Raw genomic sequence first — 25,013 nt, 5'->3', positions numbered from 1 at the left:
TCAAGGTCACGTGCTCTTCTCCCCACGCAGGGGACACACTCCTGTCACAGCTAAACACGGTCAGATAAAATGGCAGCTTTTTACGTTGGAGTGTACCTACTTTCTGCTTGGCCAGAGATGCCTTCCCAACTTTTTACATTTTTGGCAAAGAGATCACAGCTATATTCTCACTCCTGATAGCAAAACCAAAAATATTGTATATCAGGATCCCTCAGATATGAAAGCTTATCAGTATAAATTCTTAATACAAATTACTTTTTTTTAATTGATTTTTAAAATTTGTCCTTGTTCACTACTAAGCGGGTGGAGCAGCGGGGTACCGCTAGTTCTAAATAAAAAAAATGATGGCAGCAAAGTAAAGACCTTTTGAGAGAGAAACCACAAAATAATGACACAGATATTTATTCTCTTACTGTTTTACATTTGTTATTGATCTTTTTTTGTTAACAAGGGTGACTTTGCAACAGTGTAAAATAATTGCAGGTCCTGGTTGTGCTATTACAAGTGCATCTCCAGGGTCTAAAAATGAGGTGCTTAAAGTTCTCAGAGTAACAATTTCACAAATGTGCATAGGCCTGGCATGTTGGACTCTACCAGATACACTACAGGAGAGTCAGTTGTAACATCATCAGAATTGAGCATTTTAGGTGGTTTAGCCTGAACTTTTTTTGAAATTTTTTGGAATGAGAACAACCGTTGTCAAGCCTCTGTTTTATACTGAAGGCATGACAGACATGCATCCTGCTCTGCCTACTTCAAATATTTTCTTTTTGTAGAAGCATGTTGTCAGTCTTGAGTTCCTGCTGACAGTTTTAACCTAACTGTGCACGAGCCTGTCTTTGCTTTTCTTAAATTGTAGAATGAGTGGCACTGGCAGTTCTAAATAAACATGCTTGATTACAGGAGGGACATGCACATCTCTGTTAATCCAACGAACTTCCCCAATATCAATAACTTGAGTAAATAGTGATGTATCTTAATTTCAAAGCAAAGACATTTACAGAAAACATTTTAAATGCAACATAGGAGAAATGAGAAACTGTAGCTCAGCTGAGTTTCAAAATCTTTTTCTGCAATACTCCCGAGACAACTATGATTTCTAGGTTAAGAACTGCTGGTATAACTAATAGTTGGTAGAGCTCTGTAAGATAAGACTGCCGCAGAGTATTTAGGGTACAACACTGCATGTTTCAGAGTAAACTGTAAAAACATTCCCTTTTATCTTGTAAACCAAATTAAGCAGGTACTGTACTTTTTTCAAAGGTGGAATGCTGAATTAGCTGCATTACAATAATGTATTATTTGTAGGATAGCCCCATGGGCTTCTTGCCTTTGTAGCTGTTCATTGTATATGTAGGCATCCTCTGGACTGCTGTGATGACCAACATCCGAAGAAATAAAATACACTGAGATTCTATATAAAGCATTAGAAGTTGGTTTTTTTTTCTAATGTGAATGAACGGTTTCCTCAAAGAAGTTGGCATGATGCCGCAGCATGGTGTTCTCCTGTCTTGGGCTTTCTTTATTTTAAGGCAGTATATAAAGTATTAATTCTTAACATGACCAGGTACAAAAGCCTTTTTAGACCACCCTATTGAGAGAGATCACAATGTTGAAAATTCTTTCTTCATTTACTTATATAAAAAAAAAAAAAGTAAATTGCAGTTTAGATCTACAGGAACACATTTGTATGAAACTTTAACATTGTTATAAAGTAAATGTTATACTCTTTACTTTTTGGATGTGGGATTAAGTATCTTGGTTCATTAAATCTTTAAAAAGGTGCTAGTAAAGAATTTTTGACGTTTGGTAGTAAGATGTTGCCAACAAAGTACTACTGCTGATTTAATTTGCTTGTTAAAAATCGTAATGGGGGGGGAGGGGATCCTAAAATATTTTTGAGTTCCAGCAGAAGTGATAGTTGATAAACTGATGTGGAGCAGCATCAGAGTGATTGTTGTCTGTGCAAAGGCTTGAAACACATTTGCTCCTGTGTTATTGTGATATGAAAGGTGATGGCATTAATAGTTTACTTTGTTTGTTAAGCTGCTTTGTGCCGATTATGCCTAGATGATGCATTCATAATGTCTTCATATGAAAAGCATATCTCGGTACAAGTGTTTTTTAATATGTGGAAAATAATTTTTAGAACGAAATTATTATAACACTGACGTCTACAGGAACCCCAAAACCTAACTGATTGGTCTTGTTCCCGCACCCCCCAAAGTTATAGGTTTTCCTGTGCACCAATAACAAACATGAAATATAAAACTATGTGCCTCAAAATTTCTGTCTTTTACTACTAAAGAAAAAGTCCATTACAGTTGTGATTTCAGCAGTTTGTGACCAGGCATTGTCTTGCTGTTGGGTCAGGTCAGGTAGGGGCTCTGAGGAGAAGTTGTCCAACAGGGTTGCATTTAGTTAGTTCCTCACTGTCTTGTCACTGATGCAGGTGTTGTGTGTTTCAGCAGAGTTTAAGCAACGTAATAGATGGCAGATCTTTGATTGGCCAGTGGGGTCAGCAGAGTGACCAAATCTTGGACAGTTCTCTTTCCAGCTGGTCTGCTGAAACATTGACAGCTGTTGGGGCATAGTGGAACAGTTTAATCCATAATGACTGCAGCGCTCACTGGCACATTTCATACTTGTCTGCAGCATGCCAGTGGCCCCCTTTCTTGCATGTGGTGGCTTTCCAGAGATTATGGAATGGAATGGTCAGAAAACTGACCAAGTATACTCTGTTTTGTTGTGACCTAGTCTTTAAAACCCATTTTTAAGGTGACCTGATCAACCTTTATTCCACTTGGAATTTATTAAGGATAAGTACACCTAATGAGCTTCTTGTTTATTTGGCAAGTTGCAGCTGTATTTTTATTTATGTATTTTAACAAGTCACAACTTTTTGTCAAGTACTTAAGTAGTACCAGTAGTTTTCTTCATTGCTTAAATATCCATATTTCATTGTTTCATCATTGTACGTCCCATTTAGCTACTATTTAAACATTCATCTAATTACTTCTAGACATGCTTTAACATAATCGGTTTAAAAGATTGTCAGTTGGCTAATGAATCCTTGGCAAAGAATGTTTCCGTTTTTGCTTTCTTTTCATTCTTCCCTGAAATTTACTGTTTATATTGCAGTCACTTGCTGTTTAAAACAAAAGTGTTGCAGATATGAAATCTTGCCATGTTTGGGCTATAACATCAGACTACTCTATAACCTCTGGATTTTTTTGTGTGTATGTACTGGAAAGTGTGTTAATGCTGACTGTGCTCTTAAACTGCTTGACCTTCCCGATTCAAACTTACTAGCATGATTTTAGGCAATATTTTATTTAATATCCTGCTTTCTCTTGTTCATTTTCCAAAACGTTTTAGTCTAGAACATGGTTGTAGGGAGCCAGCAAAGCTTGTCACGTCAGTGTTTACCTCGATTGAGTTGTACTGATTGTTACTTACTAAAATGTGTCTCTAAACCAGGGGATCTCAACAAGTGACCTGCTTTACTTGAACATGCAGTCTAGACAGTTTCCTGGATGTTGATGTCTCACAATCCGATTTATTTGTATTGATTTTTCTTCCACATGTTTGTTTAGTGGATATTTACACAACATTATATGTAAAGACTTGTAATCCTCTTGTAGTTTCTGTGCCTGTTTTTGAACTCAAAATTTATCAAAATGTATGTGGTAACCATTTATCCCATTTTTATGTGTAAATAAAACATTGAATGTTCTTTTCACTGAAATGTTGATTTCTTATTGTGTGACTTACTTGGCTTGTTGACAGCTAGAGCTGTAGCCCTTTAGTGATAAGAGGAAAAAAAAGATTGAAAATCACTGCTTTAAACCTTTTTCATGGAAGTATATGGTCATAATCCAGTATTCAGCCATGTATAGTGCCTTGCCTTGAAGTACTGTTGTATTTAAATATACTGTGCATTATTGCATTGTATTGGCGATTCTAAATTGGCCCTAGTGTGTGCTTGGTGTGTTTGTGTGTGTCCTGCGGTGGGTTGGCACCCTGCCCGGGATTGGTTCCCTGCCTTGTGCCCTGTGTTGGCTGGGATTGGCTCCAGCAGACCCCCATGACCCTGTGTTTGGATTCAGCGGGTTGGAAAATGGATGGATTATTGCATTGTGTACGTTGATGCTAGAATAAGCACAAATTCACAAATTCCTGCAAAAAAAAAAAAAAAAAAAAACACCCTGTTGCTGTGCTTTATTCATCTGTGCCTTCTCTCATCTAGGTTCGATACCGTGAGCGTATAACAATCCTTAGAGGAAACCATGAAAGCCGGCAGATCACACAAGTTTATGGGTTTTATGACGAGTGCCTAAGAAAATATGGAAATGCTAATGTATGGAAATACTTCACAGACCTTTTTGATTATCTTCCACTGACTGCATTGGTAGATGGCCAGGTAAGAAATTAAACATAAATTAAGAAATCCTCTCGTTCTCTCACTGATTACGCAGACTTATTTTTTTTCTCCAATATTTAACTAAACAAGGCATTTGCAAATAAACAGTAATATGTGCTGTAAGAGTGCACAAGTTTTATTTGTACTTATTGATCTATGAGCAAACCATGCCTAGTGATTTAAGAACACTTACTCAAAAACTGCATAAATTTGGAAAACAAATTGTTTTGTAATTAACCTAGGCTATGTTGGAACATTAGTTATTTTATGACAAAAAATTACCCAATGGGAAATTCTTTCTAAGTGTATGTACAGAATGTTGTATATCCATTGCACTGTGCAAGAAAAAAGTTCAGCCTCTTAGTCTATGATAATTATAGGCTTCGCTCATATTATTAATTCTTGTGTAATGTGTTTTCCTGTTGGGTGCAGTAGGTGATGGTGGTAAGGTCCATCACTATCAGGTTTTCTGTTGTTCCAAGAACGTTTTTCTCATTTGAGTAAGAGATAACCAGCCACAGTGGGGTGTGTGTTTTAATGTAGTCTGTTGTTTTTGTGGTAGTGGTGAATTAAGATGTGTGTGTGCAGATTTCGTCATGTGTAGAGGTAACATAGCGTAAGGCATTTCTATCCTGATTTAAAACTAACCCGCATTAGTCTTTTATTTTACATAGATTTTCTGTCTCCATGGTGGCCTTTCTCCTTCAATAGACACATTGGATCACATCAGAGCACTTGATCGTCTACAGGAAGTTCCACATGAGGTATCCTTGTTTTGTCATAAGAGTATAATGTGCATGAATAGGTCATTTAATAACTATTATCTCAATGTGGTAAATGCCATCTTTCACAAAATATATACAAATAGGAAAAAGCTCAAGGTCATTTTAACCTGGCCTTCCTTCAGTTACTTGGTTAACTTAGATTATATCAATGTCAAAGATAATCCACAGCCTGAAATGTGATAAGCAATTTATGAATTTACTGCTGTTGTTGACTGTATTGTTGCAGTAAAGAATAAAATATAATTGTACCTTTTGATAAAACTGGCTCATTGTCAGATACTGAGAAGTGAAAGGACTTTTAAATGCAATATTTTCTCATGAAATAGTGTTTCTCAGACCATTGCCTTTCTGTTTTAAAGGGGCCCATGTGTGACTTGCTGTGGTCAGATCCAGATGACCGTGGTGGCTGGGGAATCTCTCCCAGAGGCGCTGGTTACACCTTTGGCCAGGACATTTCAGAAACTTTTAATCATGCAAATGGACTCACTTTGGTTTCAAGAGCTCACCAACTAGTAATGGAGGTATGGGACCTGTGGTCTTTTTTTATTATTATTTATTTATTTTTATTATTATTAAACCATACACTACATTTTGTCTAAAAAAAGATACTGTAACAAGTTTAATTGCACAATGCATTTAGAGTAGCTTAGTTTTACAAAATGTTCTACAGGTATTATACTTTTAGAAGTTCTGCGATCAGATTTTTTTTTTTTTCAAATACCAATTTGATACCAACTTTTCAAAAGCATTTTTTACATTAAGCTCCTGCATAATCAGATACAGAGAATCCTTCTGTTCTATAGAAAAGTGCTAGCTAACGTGCGTACCAAGTGAACAGGTAAAACCGACAAACTTGTCATCTTTCCTTTATCTGTTAGAAAATGTGAACTGCTGTACTTGCTCACCATCCAAACTTGGAGAAGCAGAGTCAGTTTTAATTAAAAAGCAAAATAAAATTGTCTGACTTCATTAAAGTAGCTTTCTTTCTGTGCATCTTAATTTTTCTCAGTTTTACTCCACTTTATGTAAAAGAGAGGCTAATAATGCATGTGGTCTTCTCTCTCTCGCTCCGTTTATAGGAAGTGTGCAGCCAAAAAAAAAGGCCCCTGCACTTGTTCATCTACATAATACCCTGCAATTACATTACTGTAAAGTGTGGAAAAACATATGCTGAAAATAGTTTGTGTTCAGCCACTTTACTGATTTGAGTCTCTTGTAGTGAAAATTGGCTGATTTTTAGATTGGTGGCTGATTATTCAGAGCATCACTAGAATATCGTTGTGTGCACTTTGTATACCAAATAGTTAGTTATTTTACACTTACTATATATATATGTAATTTTAATGTCTCCAAATGGTGGACTTGTATGAGTAAACTGTGTCTAGTTTACCCCTTCAGGAATATTACTTGGAGTGATGTGTGGGTCACCCATTGTTGAGCTCACGTTAACAGGAAGAAGCAGTGCTTGCTTTCTGGTGGAAGCCTAAGTAAGCAAGTGAATAAGAGGGAAACGAGCTGTACTGATTTTGTTTGGTTCAGGAGGTGTAAACACCTGCTATCAAATACATTTGAGTAATGGAGCATTAAGAAGCATTTCAACAGATAAGAGACTTGTGTGCACAAGTAATCTTTAGTACATTTATTTGTTAAATTTTAAATCTGAAAAGCATCTACAAATATATCACTATCTGCCAAAACCATCCAAATCTTATTCAGCTATGCTGTGATGTTGTTTACCGGCCATACAGCCACTCTTAAGTGGAAGCTTTACATATTTTAATCGTGCAGCCAAGCAACAGTTAAATAATTTTTAGATTGTGTTTTGCTTGATGGTGTTCCCATGTCCCCTGCAATGACAATCCTGTTTGTTTTTGGTTTGGAAACTTCTGCATTTCTTAAATCTGTAAGTTGTTTTGCAAATGCTTGCAGTTCTTAATCTGGTGGTAAAAATGAAAAAAATGTAAAAAGCTGTCTCTTTATTTTGGGGAAAAATTGTGACAGGATGTTTCATATGGTTAATTAAGAAGTGTCTTTTTGTCAATAACAAGAACCACACTGTTAAAATATATTTTGCTTTCTTGAAATCGGTAAACAGTTTTCAACCAGACAAGGAGAAAACACGCAGTCTCCGAGTACGAGTCAGTTGGAAACTTACACTTCGGAGATGTGAGGCATTAGAAATAATGAGTTTTCCTCAATGCAGAATGGTATAATAATAATCTTCTAGCTGGTTTTATGTTTATCAAATGATATTCTACTTGCAGTGACCAAAATTGTGTTCTTTTTTTCTAATTTATTCAAAAAAACTGTTTACGATTTGATATATTAGGATGTCCATGTTTTATTCTGATGATGACCCTGCTACTGGCTTGAGAAGACCACGAGAATGTGTGCATTTTTGTTCATTTCCTCTGTGGCAGGAGTAGTTGTTAAGATATACAAATGAAGAAATTGTATTGATGCTTACTGTAATTCATTGCTCTTGGTTTACTTGGAAATAATTTCATTTTGTAACTGTTCACTCTTAATACAGAAAGTGAAATTGACTTTTTTTATTATTATTATTATTAACCTTGTAATGTGAAATCAGACTTTTAATTTTTTCCCTTTAGTTGAATTATGAGTGGTGTCCACTAATTGTACTTCCTTCCCCGCAGGGCTATAACTGGTGTCACGATCGTAATGTGGTCACTATTTTCAGTGCACCCAATTACTGTTATCGCTGTGGTAACCAGGCTGCAATTATGGAACTTGATGATACTCTGAAATACTCCTTGTAAGTATTTTTTTTTTTCTGGGGTTATACTTTTATACATTTCAACAATATTTACTGTAAATTTTTTTTAAAAGTTCACACCTAACACACGATTTTACTGCTGAGTTACAGTAGGTGATCTGCAAGTTGTTCTTTCTTAATACTTGATGATGGTCTTTAATTCTTGGTATTCTGTGTAAAGGAAAAAGTGGTTAGGTGTAGTAAACAAGTTATTTTTCTAACAAATATGATTTTGTTTACAGTAAAGCACTTCCCTTTTTTAATGATTTGTAATTTGTAAGTTGTTGGGTTTTTTTTTTTTTGGGTTGAATAAGAATTTATATAATGTGCTGGTTATTTAAAAGCTACAACATATACAGCATTTTTCACACTTTGAGCTGAAGCTATTTCAGCATTACTTATATTTTATTCTTGTATTAACAGCCTGCAGTTTGATCCTGCACCACGCAGAGGAGAACCTCATGTAACACGCCGTACTCCAGATTACTTCTTATAAAAGTGGATTCTAAATATGTACAGTATCGCCTAAATGAGATGGGAAATGCGCAACAGTGACTTCAGATTCTTCAGTTGTCCAACCTTATTTAAACATTCAAAAAACTTTCTGTACATGGACCAAAAGGTGTGCCATATTTAAAATGTAGAAGCATCAGAGTAAGAAGACCATCATCCTTTTAAGACTGCACCAGGTTTTTGGTGCACATGAAAGAACTCTTTTTATCTTTGGGTCGAAAAGCCACCATTTCTGGCCTAGTACTCTTTGTAGTTACTTTTGCTTTGTATGTGTCTGCAGAGATTAAAATTCAAAACATTGAAGACAAATGTTGCAAATCTTGAATTAAGTAACTTTCCATATAGCTCTAGCTTTACTCAGCATGACTATAGATAATGATAGCAGAAAACAATCATGGAGCTTACAGAACATTTTAGTCCCAAGGCCTACTTGTGAATACTGAAATCCCCTGTCCTTGAGATATTGTTTAATTTAATTGTTTTCTGTATGCACTTTTTTCTTTTGTCACATGGTCATGCTTGGTTAGTTGTACTCGGTCCGGCATTTTTCCTTTCTACCTTTCTTCAAAAATTGTTTGGCAGAGGTGTCCTGCTGGAAATGATACATTTGTGAGCTAATGCTTAAACAGATCCAAAATATTTGTACCAGGACAAAGCTGAATGCCATTGTTTTTATGGTAACACTAACAATTTATGATGAATTTATGTTTGTAGTGAAGGCTGCAGGTGAAAAATATAATAAAGATGGACATTGCTTCAGAGGAAAGTACTTTGTAGACATTTTTTCTATGCATTGTAAAAGTTCAGAGTATAAAATACAGTATGTGGTCTGCAGCTCCGTTTCCTAAAATAACTGGATTTTATATGATGAGGCTACATCATTTTATATTTAAACTGCTAGATAATATTCCTTTAGAGAGCAAGTTATGGCAGATAACTAAATATTAATCATGTCTACATTTAAAGGCTGCATAATTTGTATATTAACATTAAAATGTTACTGATGTATGCTTTATAAAATCTGATGTTGAGATCTTTGTTACAATATAGTGAGAATAATCTTATCCGTTACGAGGTAAATGGTAATCACTGTTTAATGTATGCTGAACGTTTGGATAAATATTCTTGTAAGATTGTGTATACAGTATAACAAGTTCTTGTGATCCAGTGTTAAGTTATTAAGCTGGGTCATCCCAATCAAAGGGTTTCAATCCTCAACATATCTGGTATACAGTAATCCCTCCTCCATCGCGGGGGTTGCGTTCCAGAGCCACCCGCGAAATAAGAAAATCCACGAAGTAGAAACCATATGTTTATATGGTTATTTTTATATTGTCATGCTTGGGTCACAGATTTGCGCAGAAACACAGGAGGTTGTAGAGAGACAGGAACGTTATTCAAACACTGCAAACAAACATTTGTCTCTTTTTCAAAAGTTTAAACTGTGCTCCTTGACAAGACAGAGATGACAGTTCTGTCTCACAATTAAAAGAATGCAAACATATCTTCCTCTTCAAAGGAGTGCGTGTCAGGAGCAGTGACTGTCACAGAGATAGCCCTATTGATTTGTTTGCTTTTCTCTCTGTTTGGCTTTTAAGTATGCGAAGCACCGCGGCACAAAGCTGTTGAAGGCGGCAGCTCACACCCCCTCCGTCAGGAGCAGACAGAGAGAGAGAGACAGAGTTTGTTTTTCAGTCAAAAATCAATACGTGCCCTTCGAGCTTTTAAGTATGCGAAGCACCGTGCAGCATGTCGTTTCAGGAAGCAGCTGCACAAAAGATAGCAACGTGAAGATGATCTTTCAGCATTTTTAGACGAGCGTCCGTATCGTCTTAGATGTGCGAACAACCTCCCTGCTCACACCCCCTACATAAGGATCACAAAGTCAGCGCAAGAGAGAGAGAGAGAGAAAGTAAGCTGGGTAGCTTCTCAGCCATCTGCCAATAGCGTCCCTTGTATGAAATCAACTGGGCAAACCAACTGAGGAAGCATGTACCAGAAATTAAAAGACCCATTGTCCGCAGAAACCTGCGAAGCAGCAGAAAATCCGCGATATATATTTAAATATGCTTACATATAAAATCCGCAATGGAGTGAAGCCGCGAAAGGCGAAGCGCGATATAGCGAGGGATTACTGTAATCAGATTTGAATTGCACAATTACAAACCTTTACTTCGTCCTTTTTGCAAGCATTCAAATAATTAACTCTTAAGTTTTGTAGAGTTAATGGTTGTATTTAGAGAACATATACTCCAAATTGTGAAGTTGACTTTGTGCCACTGTTAACAAATGAGCACGTCCTTTGGCACTGCAACAAATGTATTGCATTGTTCATGTTTAACTGTGCCACTGCGTTTTAGTTATTCTGTTCATGTCAACTGTGTGTAACATTGAAAGTTTCAATACCATGTCTCAAAAAAATGGCATATTTTAAAAGAAAGTAAACATTTAATGACTCTGTACAAGTTTGCAGAGTCATGCAAGCAATTGCCAAAAAAAGAAAGTGCCACACCAAAAAATGTAACACTTGATTGGCCCAACGCGTAGACTGTAAGCACAATCATTACAGTCTGTTCATTTAAAGCCTGACCAACAGTCTGTTCTGACTTGTTAACAGAACTGGTGTCTTTATCGGCATTTCTAAACGGAACTAATTTCAGTTTTTCTTGAGAGTAATTTGAGGCTTCACTTGTCGTCAGTGATGAAATGAAGATAGGAGTTCAGCTTTGCAGTCTTGAGCCAGTGTAAACGTATGCTGCCCTCTAGTGGAAATTCAGAAAAACGAACGGAGGCGGCCTACTTTACTCAAACAGAAGAGATGAAAAGCAAAAATTGAAAATATGTATGTGTCTCCATCACAGCAAATATTCCATTTACAATGCAAGAGTCTTGCCTCTGTCTAATAAGGTAAGTGTTATTACAAATATTGCTGTTACACTTGACAGGATGTAAAAAACTGTCCACTCTAAATCCTGTTGACCTTCTATTTGCTAGTTGGGGTTTTGTGATATAATAAATACTTGAATATATAAATAGTTGTATAGAGCTATATCATATTTTTGTTTGGTGGTCTCAGGCAGCCCTAGCCTTTGTAAGAGACAGGGAATAAAAGTGACTAACTTTAAGCATTAATGCTGTCACTCATTGGTTAATTCATGTTGTCATACAAGTCTAGCACTTCTAATCCAAATGATGATTAGAATCATTCAAAATAGTTTCATTACCCCATGGCAACTTTTTTTTCTGTTTTATACCATGTTCTTTTTCACTTGTTACTGTCTGGTCCTGTGCTGCTTTGTCTTAAACAGATGAGGGTCACAGTGGCTGCAGGTTTACATTCTGACCAGTTTTGTAATTTAGAAGTCGGGCCCAGCAGATAATGAATGTTGGTATTTAATTATATGGCTTATTGGAGCTTTCATACTTCCCAGACTCCTCTTTATCACATTGTAGATTTTTCTGTGGTCCAGAACAGATTTGTCCCTCTTTTTAATCTTTCCCATCCCTCTCCTTTATTTCAAAACTTTGTAAGAGCCAATCTTGGAATGCAAGAATTGATCGTCCTTTAGCCCCTGTGAGTTAATAGGAAATAGCACTTTCTAGCTGTATCTGTAAAGCGAGTGTTAATTAAGCCAGTTAGGAAATCATCTCACTGCCAACACAGTCCGTTACATACATTTGTAGTTTGCAAACAGGAGATGGCATACGGTTTTCTGTACATGCTTAACGTGCCTAAAGTACGACCAAACATGGAGAAATGAAACGATAAATAAGCCTTAAACAGAACCTTTCTTAAGCAAGACATTTTCTTTTAACATCTGTTTTTCTCTATTTTTGTTAATTGTTTTGCCCCAAATTTTTACTTTTAAAACAAAGATGCTTGGTCTGTGGAATCATTTGAACACGCACCACACTGTTGCCAGAATTATCCTAAGAAGCAAAGTAAAAGCTGCAGAACTTTGGTAATTTGGGAAATACGCAGCTATAAATGCAGATACTTCATAATGCACATTCAGAAGTTTAAATGGAAGCACGTTAGCTGGAAAGCTGGTGGGCTTTTATTTTCTCATTTTGCACCGCATTAGTAACTCATGGCTGTTTTAAGAAAACCTACAATTTTAAATGTTAAGGCAGCTAAATAGGCAATTAAAGGTTCTGAATCATAAGTTTTAAAAAACTAATCCCAAAAAACATACTGATTTAGTAGTAAATAAATGGGTTTTGGTTAAAGCACAAACCTGCAGCCACCGTGGACCTACAGGACCAGAGTATGAGGACCCCTGTTTGTATTTGATATACCTGAAATGCAAAGGTGCCAAAAGTGTTGACCACCACACATTAACATCCTTTGGAGAATTGTCGTTCCAGCAAGAGTGAAGCAAATTTGGACTTGTTCTCTGTAATTTGTGTAAGGCCTTTGACAAGAACATTAAGTGTAAAGGGGTCTATTCTGGAAAGTTTTTTACTTTCCCAGAACCTTCAGTTTTTGTGCTAGCATTACAACCACCTTTTTTATTTTTTATTTAACTTGCTCTGTGTAAATTCACTGGGAAGCTGGCGCCCATCCCAGCAAGCATCAGAACAAGGCAGGAACAACCCGTGTGCCAGTCTGTCACCGTGTCAATTCAGCGCCACCAGTCCTCCTAACCCGCATGTCTTTGGAGTGTAGGAGTAAATGAAGGGTGGCAGTAGGGGGCCGTGAACACCAGTCTCCCTGTTAAGACACCTGGCCCACCTGCTGCTAGCATTACAACAGAAGCAAAATTGTAGACCTGGATGTGTGTGTAGTGTGACCAGTAGGGGGTGTTTGGCAAGAGACGTCACAGGAAATTGACGGTTTTTGTTCTTGAGGCAGCTATGCTGGGGGCTCCTGTCATGTCAGTAGTTCTCATGCTGTTTTAGATTTATGTCTTGTTTGGCCTTGGAGCTAAAGAGTGCCCAGGCTGCCTCTTGGGTTGAGGTTTGTAGGGCTTGAATTCCATTGTGAACTGCTGCAGGGGTGTCAAACTCCAGGCCTGGAGGGCCACAGTGGCTGCAGGTTTTTATGCGAACCTCTTTTCCTAATCAGTGATCAGTTTTCACTGCTAATTAACCCTTTTTCCCTTCATTTTAATAGCCCTGTTTTTAAGGATTCAGTCCTCTGAATGAGTTTTTTCATGAAATGGCAGTCAGAACAGAAATGAGACGTGAAACGACCCAACAGATGAGCAGCTAAATTGGATGGAGTTTGAAATCCCAATCTATTAATGAGAAGCTGATTTCTTGCTGTTAATTAAGAACTTTATTTAATTCTGTGGCCTGTTGCTGCTCTCATTCTGCCACAGAAGACATTTCCAAAACTTTAGATTTTCTGTTCGTCAAAATGTTTTGGTGAGCTGAGAGATCAACTTACCGAGACCTTCACTTTTATTTTCCGATATTGTGCGACGGGCACAGGTGAGTTGGTCATGTGGCGGCTTGTTTGGCTGCTAATTTGAAAAAAAAAAAAAAAGACAACTAAGGGGCCTGAGTCAAGTTAATTAAAACTAAAGCAAAAGAAGTTAATTAGCAGGAAGAACTGGTCACTCATGAAGAAGATGGTTAGAATGAAAACTTGCAGCCCTCCAGGCCTGGAGTTTGACACCCGTGAGCTACTGTGTTTGTCAGCTCTGTAACACCCTCTGCTGGCATACCAGGAATTCTCAAATATTAAAATAGCTGTGTAAAGTGCAGTGAAACACACAGGAAACAAAAGTATCAAAATCAAATAAATAGGGGCATCAGGAGTTTATTTTTATGGGCCTGCCTTGAAGTGTAAGTTCTCTGTTTGGCGGTGTGGTGGGTTAACCACCAACGAACATTTGTTGAAACTCAATGCCTGACTGTTAATTTCAGTAGAGCTGTGTTTTCCGGCCGTCTTTAACGGCTCAAGCACCACGGTCACTTTGAGAGTCAGGCTGACCCTTGTGGGCTAAAGGCCGTGGTCCTATTAGAAGACCATTTGAGCTAATAAGTTGGAGGCAGTCATTGACGTGCTCCTGTAATCTGTCATGCCAGACCACTCGCTTAGGGGTGGGAGTTGGGGTGTCTGCCTTTTTGGTAGCGATTGGTTATACTGATTGATAAAACTGAGCAACAGTTCAGTTAGTCACAGACCCTCCCAGCGCTAACACACACACACACACACACACACACCAGTCAATGCCGTTTTTCCATCCCTTGAATTAGGCTTCATTCCTAACTACTGTACGGCAGTGCGGTATTGTGGGTCTGCAGCTTAACAATATGTGGCTTATTTTTAAATAAATTGTGTCAAGAAGGTTCAGGTGCCAATTGGGTGTGAGTGCATTCTGCTCCACGATTAATGGAGGTGCTGGCTGACCATTCCACATACAAGTGTGAAGGTGGGCAAATCAGTCGGGTGCCTCAATGAAGCCACAGAAGGAATGGTTCTCTTACCTGTGCCCACTTAGGAACCTTCATGGGTGGAAAAGAAGAGAAAAATTAAAGAATGAATAGAGAAAAAAGATGGCAGTTAAAAGAATGAAGATAAGCAGGTAGGAACACGGAGAGAGTGAGAGAGAAGGCGGACATCCGTGAGGAGAGCCCCTTTTTAGGAGTGACAGGGTGACACTCAGGCTGGAGAAGAGAAGGCCACCCCAGCTGAGCGACCAAGGAGTTGGAGTGACCCGGAGCTTGCTCCCTCTTCAAGTCTGGGGAGGCCTGACAGGGCCATCGATGGCCACAGACACCTGAGCCTTGGTAGAGGAGGTTTGGATGGGGAGCCATGGAGCAGTAGGGACCCGAACCTAGAGAAGGACGGCTGTGTCTGTCAGTGGGAGTCTCGCCTATTGCAAGATCCCATTTGGGGATAGCCGAGGAGATGTCAGTTTTAATGGGATGCACCACAGATCTTGCATTTTAAAGGATCGTTGCCTGCAGTATTTTAACCTCACTTTTATGGAATATTTATTTGACTCTGTCTCCTGTGTTTTGGTCAGTGCCACCGTCTCAGGTTCATGTAACAGAGCTGGTCTCACTACCATCCTGTGTAGACCTTCCCTTGGGCATAGGCTGTCTAGGCAAGGGTCTAGGGCACCCTCTAGTGGTCAGGGTGCATTACTGCAGCCCCATCTAAAGATTTATGTCTTTATTTTAATTTAGGAAATTTTTTTTGGACCAGAATGGAGTACAAAGAAATGTTTATGTTGTGCGTCTCGGCAGCATCTGCACTATGCACAGCACACTCTGTTCCCCAGAAAAGGTCCTGGGAGACAACATTTTTTAAAAAAATAATATAGACCTATGAACACTCGGACGCAAAATGAATGTCTGATTATATTATTTTCACATACTGTACTAGCAATGTTCGGTCTTAATGGCTGATGACCTACACAGTCAAACAATAACACGAACAGCAACATCAATGATGATGCCAATGTAGCATAGAATAGAAGAGCAATGTAGCTTAGAAGAGAGACACATGGCAAAATAAAATGATCAAAATGGCAACAGGACTGTAGCTCTTGAGTGAATTGCTGAACGCTGATTGAACCCAAACTACGATCATCTCCCAGATGGACATACATTAAAGCTTGCGTTAAAAGTTTACAAACCACCGGGCACGCTAAAGCAGATGTGCATTTTTTTTTTTTTGCATGGGTAGATTGCATTATTTGCATACGGTAAATAAGAATTGTGGGTAAAGATTCCTAAGATAATCATATTCTCAGTTTCACTGAATGTCGTCATTATGCCAAGTTTTCAATTTATTTAATTTATAATTTTATGTTCTGTCTTAATTAAAATATATATAATATAGAATGTCACCATCATCAAAAGGCACACCTTTAGCTGGTGGTTTGAATACAAAACTGCAAAAGTTGAACAGCCATCTTTGTAACAACTTAAGTGTTTCTTTCCTCATTCTCTTTAGAGAAACATTAAAAGCAATAAATAAAAACTACTAATATGGCCTGATTCCTAATTATTTTCTGAAATGGCACCCCTCAAGAGCATATTTTTCGGAGACAGTGATTTCGATGTCCTGTCTCCAGGTCTCAATGTACAGGTCTTGCAGTGATGATTCTTCTCAAAGCAAAGGGGATGGTGGGGTGCCATTTACAACTTCGCCAACAGCAGAATCCTAGAACTGGCTCTGCAGATGGTACAACATTGTTGGGATAACTTGGCTTAAAAAAGTTTAGGAACCCCTGTCCTAAATGCCTTCTTCAATGCCAGTATTTTTGAATGAATTCTCTGTTATCCTCTGCCATCTTACCTGCTGTTGCTCTGCCTTATGTCTCAGGTTGCCGGTGTAGATTTTCTTTTGGAAGCCAGTCATTTTCACATGTAACTTTTTTATTTCACTACCAGAGAGGATGTTTTTCATCACCTGAAAAGAAAGGAGAACAGGCCGTGAGTTGTTGATTGACAGATTTTGAACTCCCTTCCCTTGCTCTGTACCCGTAACTGGCAAAGGCAGGGTGAATCAAGTCAATAAGCAGAACAGTTTTAAACGAGTCTAATGCGACGTGTGTTTGATGCTCTGCTTGTGTTTTGTGATCTCCTTTGAAGAGGAACCTTCGATCTTGGACACCGGCTGAACTGAGTGAGCCTCTGGGTTTGCGGTGACAGTCATTGTGACCTGGCCCCCAGGCCATTGCATTTTACACCATTAAACCACTGGGTCGGACTCCCAGAAGGACCAATAGATGAGCAGCCTTTGTTGTACAGTACATAATGGTACCTGTAAAAGGTATTTCACATGTTATTTTTGTTCAACATTGAATCAGAGTTGTTTTAATTTGGTGTTTTTTGGCACATGGACAACAGAAAAAGACTCCTTAATCTCAAAGTGAAAATAGATCTCTGCAAAGTAGTCTAAATTAATTACAAATATAAAACACAAAATAACTGATCACATAAGTAATCACCCCCTTTAATATGGTTTTGGTTTAGGGGCAGACTTTATTATCCCAGAGGGAAATTTGTTTACAGCCAGAAAGTACAAAAACAGAAGACATTGTTACAGAGATCCAATAGATCAACACAGACACAACACTTGACAACCAGTGTCACTGCACAGACAACACACTCACACTCAATAGAAAGAAAAATAATTACTTTCAACAGTACACAAAATAATAAGCAGAATTTAACATTTAGCAGCAACCCTACAAGTAACAGAATTTAAAAAGTTTATAGCTCTGGGAATAAAATGTTCTTAAATCTGTTGCTCTTTACCTTTGGTAGCTTAAAGCTGATATGACACCCCAAGATCATCTCTGGTTCTAGAAGTCCCAAGAATTAGCTGAAAGGAGATCGCTTGTCTGGAGTTTCAGTTGACTGTGGTCTAAATGCAACCTGATCAGGAGAAGGTCCAGCCTGTGGTGAGTCAGCCAAGCAACTCCGAAAGAAAGTGACTGAAAAGCACAAGAAAATCTCCCAAGTCACTGAATAACCCTTGGAGTCCATTTCTTGTTGACTGATTTAGATGGAAGCAGTATGGCAGGACTGTAGATGTGCCTAGAGAAGGATGTCCACAAAAGCCGAGAAAACGTGCAAGAAGAAGGCAAGTGAGGGTGGCATCCAAGAAACCCAGAACTCTGAAGGAGTTATATTATTATTACAAGCTACAGTGGATCAGATAGGACAAGGCTGTGCAAGCAACAACTGCTCACCGGTTACAGCTTTATGGCAGAGCATCAAAGAGAAAGGAGCTTGCACTGATGTATAGCATGTTGCCGCATCCACTACACAATGAACCACCTCAGGGTCTCAAATTAGGACCCAAACACAGCCGTGCAACACCTCAGCACCACTCAAGTTCAGATGGAATGGAACAGTGTGAGGTTTTTTACAGTGTCTGGAGTGACAATTCTGTCCCCAACCACCAAGTTTTCCTTGCAAGTTGGAGGACCTACTTGCAGGGCTGGATGCAGATTAACATCATTCCCAGGATGAAGTAATCGTAGGTTAAGGGCCTTGCTCAAGGGCCCCACAGAGAGGATTCACTTCTGGCATTTATGGGATTCAAACTGGCAACCTTCTGATTGACGGTGCAGATCCCTAGCCTCAGAGCCCAATCTGACCCAAAGAGAAAGTCACGTTTTTTAAAAGAGCAAACATGACATTTAGAGTTTGCCAGAAGGATTGTGGGAGACTAAAGTCAGATGGAAGAAGGTTCTATGGTCGGATATGATCAAAAGTTAGCTTTTAGCCATCAAACTAAACATGGCATACACATTGCACTACACATTATCAAAATGAAGCCTGGTGTTGGCAGCATCACGTTATGAAGATGCTTCTCTGCAGCAGACCCTTGAAGGCTAGTGTGGCTAAAGGAGAAAATGAATGCAGCAAAATCCAGAGGAATCCTGGAGGAAGACCTGATGAAGTCTGTAAGGAACCTGCACCTTAGGAGATTTGTTTTCTAGCAAGACAAAGACCCCAAGTGTAAAGTCGAAGCTACACAGGACTGGCTTTAAAACAACACTGTTAATGTCCTAAAGTGGCCGAGTCACAAACCAGCTCTCTGTCCAATTGAGTGTTTGTGGCTGGAGACTCATAATCTCCATGCCACCTGTCAGAACTGGAGCAGATTGTAAAGGAGAATGGCAGAGTCCCGATGGGCTAAGCTGACAAAGACTGGAGGCTTCCAAATAAATACTACAACTAAATACTGACTTGAAAGAGATGAATATTTGTGAAATCAATTATTTGGTTTCAGGTTTGTAATTAAATTAGACAATTCTGCAAAGATCTGTTTTCACTTTGGCATTGAAGAGTTTTTCTGTTGATCAGTGTCCAACGAGCCACATTAAATCCTCATGATTCAATGTTGTATAATAATAACATGTTAAAACTTCAAACGGGTGAATACTTTTCATAGGTGCAGTAGCACCTTTCTGTTTTACTTTAGTTTATTAGAAAAACATTTGCAAACCTTTTAGGCATACTCTGCTACTTACATCTATAACATTATTAGAGAGAATTTTCAACTATACTCAAGTATCCCCTTTTATTGTTGTTATTGCTGGAATCTATGTGGTGATAGAATGATTAAATGACTAATTACTTTGTATATGTTGATAATAGCAGTGCTTGAAGTAGGGCGGTATCTTCCCCATTCTGCCCTTGCAAGTTTCTGTATTTAAGTGTGCTGACCTCCAGAGCCTGCATTTATGAAGAGTCCGTACACTGATAATGTGGACATTTACATTACGTTTACTTATTTGGCGACTTACAACATTTATGACACAATTGGTTACATGTTGGGTTAAATGGGAAAGACAAGGTTTCTATCAGATTAAACAATGATCACATTATAAAATGAGCAGGTGAAATGTTCCATTAACAGCCACAACTGCATTCTAATTTAGAAAGTGGGAGGCGAGTCAGAAACTCCGAACTTAAAATATCCATCCATCCATTTTCCAACCCGCTATATTCCTAACTACAGGGTCACGGGGGTCTGCTGGAGCCAATCCCAGTCAACACAGGGCACAAGGCAGGAACCAATCCCGGGCAGGGTGCCAACCCACCGCAGGACACACTGAAACACACCCACACACCAAGCACACACTAGGGCCAATTTAGAATCGCCAATCCACCTAACCAGCATGTCTTTGGACTGTGGGAGGAAACCGGAGCGCCCGGAGGAAACCCACGCAGACACGGGGAGAACATGCAAACTCCACACAGGGAGGACCCGGGAAGTGAACCCAGGTCCCCAGATCTCCCAACTGCGAGGCAGCAGCGCTACCCACTGCGCCACCGTGCCGCCCAACTTAAAATATTGTTTAACTTATTATTATTTATCAATAAAACTAAATACTAAAATTATTCATATTGCACACTTAATACAAATGCTGCAACTTTTTGGATAGTTACTTTTTTTGTCCCTGAAATGAAATTAAAATTTTACAGAAGCAAATATCTACAGCTGAAGTCAGACGTTTCCATACACTTTGGGTGAATTCTTTTAAAACTCACTTTATAAGCTCTCCACAGTTTTTATACCAACAAGTTATAAATTTGCCATATCGTTTAAGAGTGGACATGCAGGTGATGGGTGTAGCAGAGGACAGGATGATACGGAAAAAGATGATCCCCTGTGGCATCTCCTAATGGGAGCAGTTGAAAGAAGAAGAAGTTTAAGACGCCTAGTTTGTGAAGGGCAAAAGTCATTTTTTCCAACAATGTTCACAGACATCAGAGTATTTCACTTTTTTATGGGCTCTATCACAACTCCAGTGGTTCACATGTTTACATACCATGGGGCAGTAAGATGAGGTCAGACCTGCTCAGATTGTACCACAGGTTTATATCTAAAGTCATTATCAGGTCTAGCTTATAGTGTCCATGAATGGAGCATGCTCTTTGAAGTATGTTTTCTTGTTTGAAGTCACCAGCATTTAGAATGATTCATCATTAAGATACTAGTAATATAGTGAATCATTTCTGTTGCTAAGTCGGCCAGAATGATGTAACTTATCATCCGTTACAGTAACGTGGACAAATTTAGCCCACATTTCAATGTCTGGATCGTACAATTAGTATAAATTGTAATGTGCTCCCCTTTTTTCACCATTGCTCATTCACATAAATCTCCTGCTTTTTCCATGCAGTCTGATGACACTCCTCCAGCATTAAAATAGCGTCTGAAATAAGAGGTGAAAGTCAGTTCTCCGCTCTACCCAAAACATCACAATACCTGAACTCGCTATGACTTCCCATAAGATGTAACAGTTTATACACCTTATATAAAAGCAACTGAACACTTCTCATTATATGGAGTCAGGCCAGGTCTGAAACATTTCCAACTTACTTTCACTTTTGTCCTTTTCATCCTCAGACGAGCTGCTCCTCCAGTAAGGTGTAACAGAGCCACTTATGCAGCGATCACGGTGCTACCAGGTGAATACAGCAATATTTAATATACCCCACCTTATGTTCTTCAGATTCTCAGATGTTAATTGTGGTTGAAGTGCTCTTTGCAGAAGTCACAGTGTTACACAAAGGTCTCAGGCCCTCTAAGCTCACCCTGTGACATCTCTCAAGTTCACAGTTTGTCCAAAAGGCAGTTGATATGAGTCGATACTTGGATCTGCAATGAAAGCTGCACATCACGCCATTCAAAAATTAATAGTAACAAGCCAAAAGGCCAAATCTTAGCACTCATAATTAATAAAATTAAAAACATTAATAATTGTAAAATATATTCTTCTTTCGGCTGCTCCTCTTAGGGGTTGCCACAGCAGATAATCTTTTTTCTTTCTCTTTCTGTCCTCTGCATTTTACTGTTATGTAAAAAAATAACAATCGAGAGAGCCCTTCCATAAAGGCTGCTGCATGGCACTCAGAAGTACAGATACTGAAACTAAAAACTAACAATACCAGTACAAGTATTTAATTAAATTAAATAAATACTTTAGTGAGCTTTTCTCAATTTTCTGATGTCATTTTTTCACAAAACGGAGCTCTGCTCAAGTCTGGTTTCCACATTGTGCCCATTGCTGCTGTCTCTACTCAGGAATTTTCTCAGGGCATTGCTCTCCTCTTATCTGCTATTCCTGCTAGAGATGGCAGTGGAGAGACTAGAACTCAGGGCCTCCAATTTATAGAAGGGCCATTAGAGCGAAGTATGAACTCTCTTCTAGCATAGGGGCAGATAGGACTTCTACTTTTGGGGGTACTTTTTATGTAGTCACAGGCTCTCTCCCTCTGTGTCAGAGTCTTACTCTTGTCACTCTATCCTTTACTTCTGCACCCAAACTGGATAACTGTGTTAGAAAATGTATAGGTGAATTCTTTAACATATTCAGAGGGTCCCACTTTACCAGTCCCTCGTAGTTACTTCATGGTATTCAAAATCTTCTTGAACCTATTTATCTGTCCTGTTTCAAATCTTATTCTATAACAGGGTCATGCGGAGAAGAACCAGTCCTGGAAACATGAAGTCAACTACAAACAGAAACCATACCTGAATGGGATACTTGGCAAATATAAAGCTTTTAATAAATAATAATGGTGGAAAAAATGTAGCGCCTGGACAAAAATCTATGCAGACAAAATGATAATGTGAAAATTCCTCACAGGTTGTTACTGAGACTGTTTTAATCTTTTAAAATTGTGTCATACTAAACATGATATTGTTAAAGCAATTATTCTTTCAGTAAACAGAAGACAAAGAAAGTACAGGAAGATTAAAGCATTATGCATTGTCATTGATGTATCAGAAATCAGATGAGACAGTCTACCTTGTATAGATAGATAGATAGATAGATAGATAGATAGATAGATAGATAGATAGATAGATAGATAGATACTTAATTAATTCCATAGGAAATTGCAGGGCTATAGCAGTAGACAAAAAGGCACAAATATACAAGAACTGGATTAGTTGTAGTAGCTGAAAATATACAAATACACATATAACATGAATCATCTGTAAGTAGATTAACAAAATGTAGGTATTTACTGTGAGTAAAGTGACTAGAACTAAACATACTTATCAGTTACACACTCTGCATACTTATAGGTTTAGCACATTCTACATACCCTACTAGCAGATGAACTATTTTTGACAACATTTTACCCACTGTATGGTATGATCTGCTTTGGGTTTATGTATAGCATTTTCTTGATTGTTGATTAAGAAAACAAACAATCACAATAACTTCAGCAGTGTAAAGGTCATTCCCATGTTTGTTCAAGTCCTCCAAGAGTCACAATTTAAATTACTACAGTTAAATTCACACAAGCATTTTCCTTTTCTCAAGTTCTGGAATGTAATTTTTAAAATCATAATGAAACCTTTAAGGAAAAGGTGTGCCTGTAGCTGTGAAGCTTTGTTGTAGTGCTCTTCGCAGACCTCACAGTATTACATAAAGGTTTTACTAGCTGACATGACAAAGAGAACATATACAGTAGCTCAACAATGGCTTTCAGTTGTATTTAAGATGTAATATTTATACTTAAGAAGGATGTTGAGGATAGAGCTGCCAGGAAAGATGAAAAGAGAAAGGCCTAAGAGAAGGTTTATGGATGTGGTGAAAGAGGACATGGAGGAGATGGGTGTGACAGAGCAAGATGCAGAGGACAGGAAGAAATGAAAAAAGATGATCCACTGTGGCAACCCCTAACAGGAAAGAAGAAGAATAATTTATACTTACAGTATATCCACAGTGCAGGTGTTAATATTAACTGTATTTATATGGCAACCTATCATGAATTACATACAACTCAAGGTAGCTTTCCACAGATTAATCAACAAAAACAAACATATACTACATTTACTTGGATTATTATTTTTAACTAATACTAGGATAATTTCAAACAAATGTAAGTATACTAAATACAAAATACAACTAGGTATTGTCAAACAAACCTTCAATCTTATCAGAAATAGGTCTTCTAATTAAAATATTTATACATTAAGGTTGACAACAGAACAACTAGCTCTAATCAACTCTCTATATATAAAATCCTAAGCCTAAAAGTGCAACAATTTTATGTGACTTTTTTTGTCACACTTTAAATCAGGCTTATTTTAAAAGCTACATATATATGTTTGGTATCACTCTTTTCAGAATCTATCGAACTTTAATGTGATGTTGTTAGATTTTCAGATTCTTATTCCATTTTTAAATTATAAAGTAAAAAATATGAAGAACTCACGTCCCATGAGACAAGAATTTGTGCCAAGAGATTTAACAATGCCCGGGGCCGGAAAGAAAAGGCAAAGAGAAGGACAGCTGCTGTACAGGCTTTAAAATGTTCGAAGTGCTGTGTGAGATGCAGATTACGCAGCATGGCAGCAGCAAGCCAGCAGCTGATCGAGCAAAGAGGAGGTAAAAAAAAAACTCCTTGGGGTTTCGTTCAGCCTCCCTCTTCATAATGCGAGCGGCAGAGACGCAAAGTGGCTGGTGCATAGCGCAGGCTGGGGGTTTGCTGATTGAAGCAAGCAGGGAGCAAACCCCCTAGTTAATATATAAAAAAATATACAGTATATACAGTATATATCTACATTACCTAGGAATATGTACAACCCCAATTCCAAAAAAGTTGGGAAACTGTGTAAAATATAAATAAAAACAGAAAGCAATGATTTACAAATCTCATAAAATCATATTTTATTCACAATAGAACATAAAAACACCATAAATGTAGAAAGTGAGACATTTTACCGTTTCATGAAAAATATTAGCTCATGTTGAATTCAATGGCAGCAATCAAAAAAGTTGTGATGGGGTTACAAAAGGGTATAAAAGTAAGTGGAACTAAAAAGAAACAGCTGGAAGAACATTTTGCAACTAATTAGGTTAATTGGCAACAGGCCAGTAACATGATTGGGTATAAAAAAACATCTTAAGAGAGGCAGAGTTTCTCAGAAGTAAAGACAGTTTTTGCAGATTGGTGAAACTCATCTTATGTCTACAAATTGTGGAACAATTTCAGAATTACGTTCCTCAATGTAAAATTCCAAAGACTTTGAATATCTTATCATCTACTGTACATAATATCATCAAAA

At 38.1% G+C, this 25,013-nt stretch overlaps 1 protein-coding gene across 1 annotated transcript in view; it reads left to right on the top strand.

Moving 5' to 3' along the window:
* Positions 1-9,263, top strand: part of ppp2cab (protein phosphatase 2 catalytic subunit alpha b) — a 30,671-nt gene extending 21,408 nt beyond the window's left edge. The window contains exons 3-7 of the mRNA XM_028812837.2: positions 4,250-4,423; positions 5,098-5,187; positions 5,568-5,729; positions 7,866-7,984; positions 8,408-9,263. Of these exons, the coding sequence (XP_028668670.1) occupies positions 4,250-4,423; positions 5,098-5,187; positions 5,568-5,729; positions 7,866-7,984; positions 8,408-8,480 (618 nt within the window). The 3' untranslated portion in view covers positions 8,481-9,263. The remainder of the gene's footprint in view (positions 1-4,249; positions 4,424-5,097; positions 5,188-5,567; positions 5,730-7,865; positions 7,985-8,407) is intronic.
* Positions 9,264-25,013: the final 15,750 nt, after the last annotated feature.

The sequence above is a fragment of the Erpetoichthys calabaricus genome, chromosome 11 (assembly GCF_900747795.2).
Source record: "Erpetoichthys calabaricus chromosome 11, fErpCal1.3, whole genome shotgun sequence".
NCBI classification, from domain to species: Eukaryota; Metazoa; Chordata; class Cladistia; order Polypteriformes; family Polypteridae; genus Erpetoichthys; species Erpetoichthys calabaricus.
The sequence above is the reverse complement of the archived record's forward strand: the minus strand, read 5'-3'. Positions and strand labels throughout refer to the sequence as shown.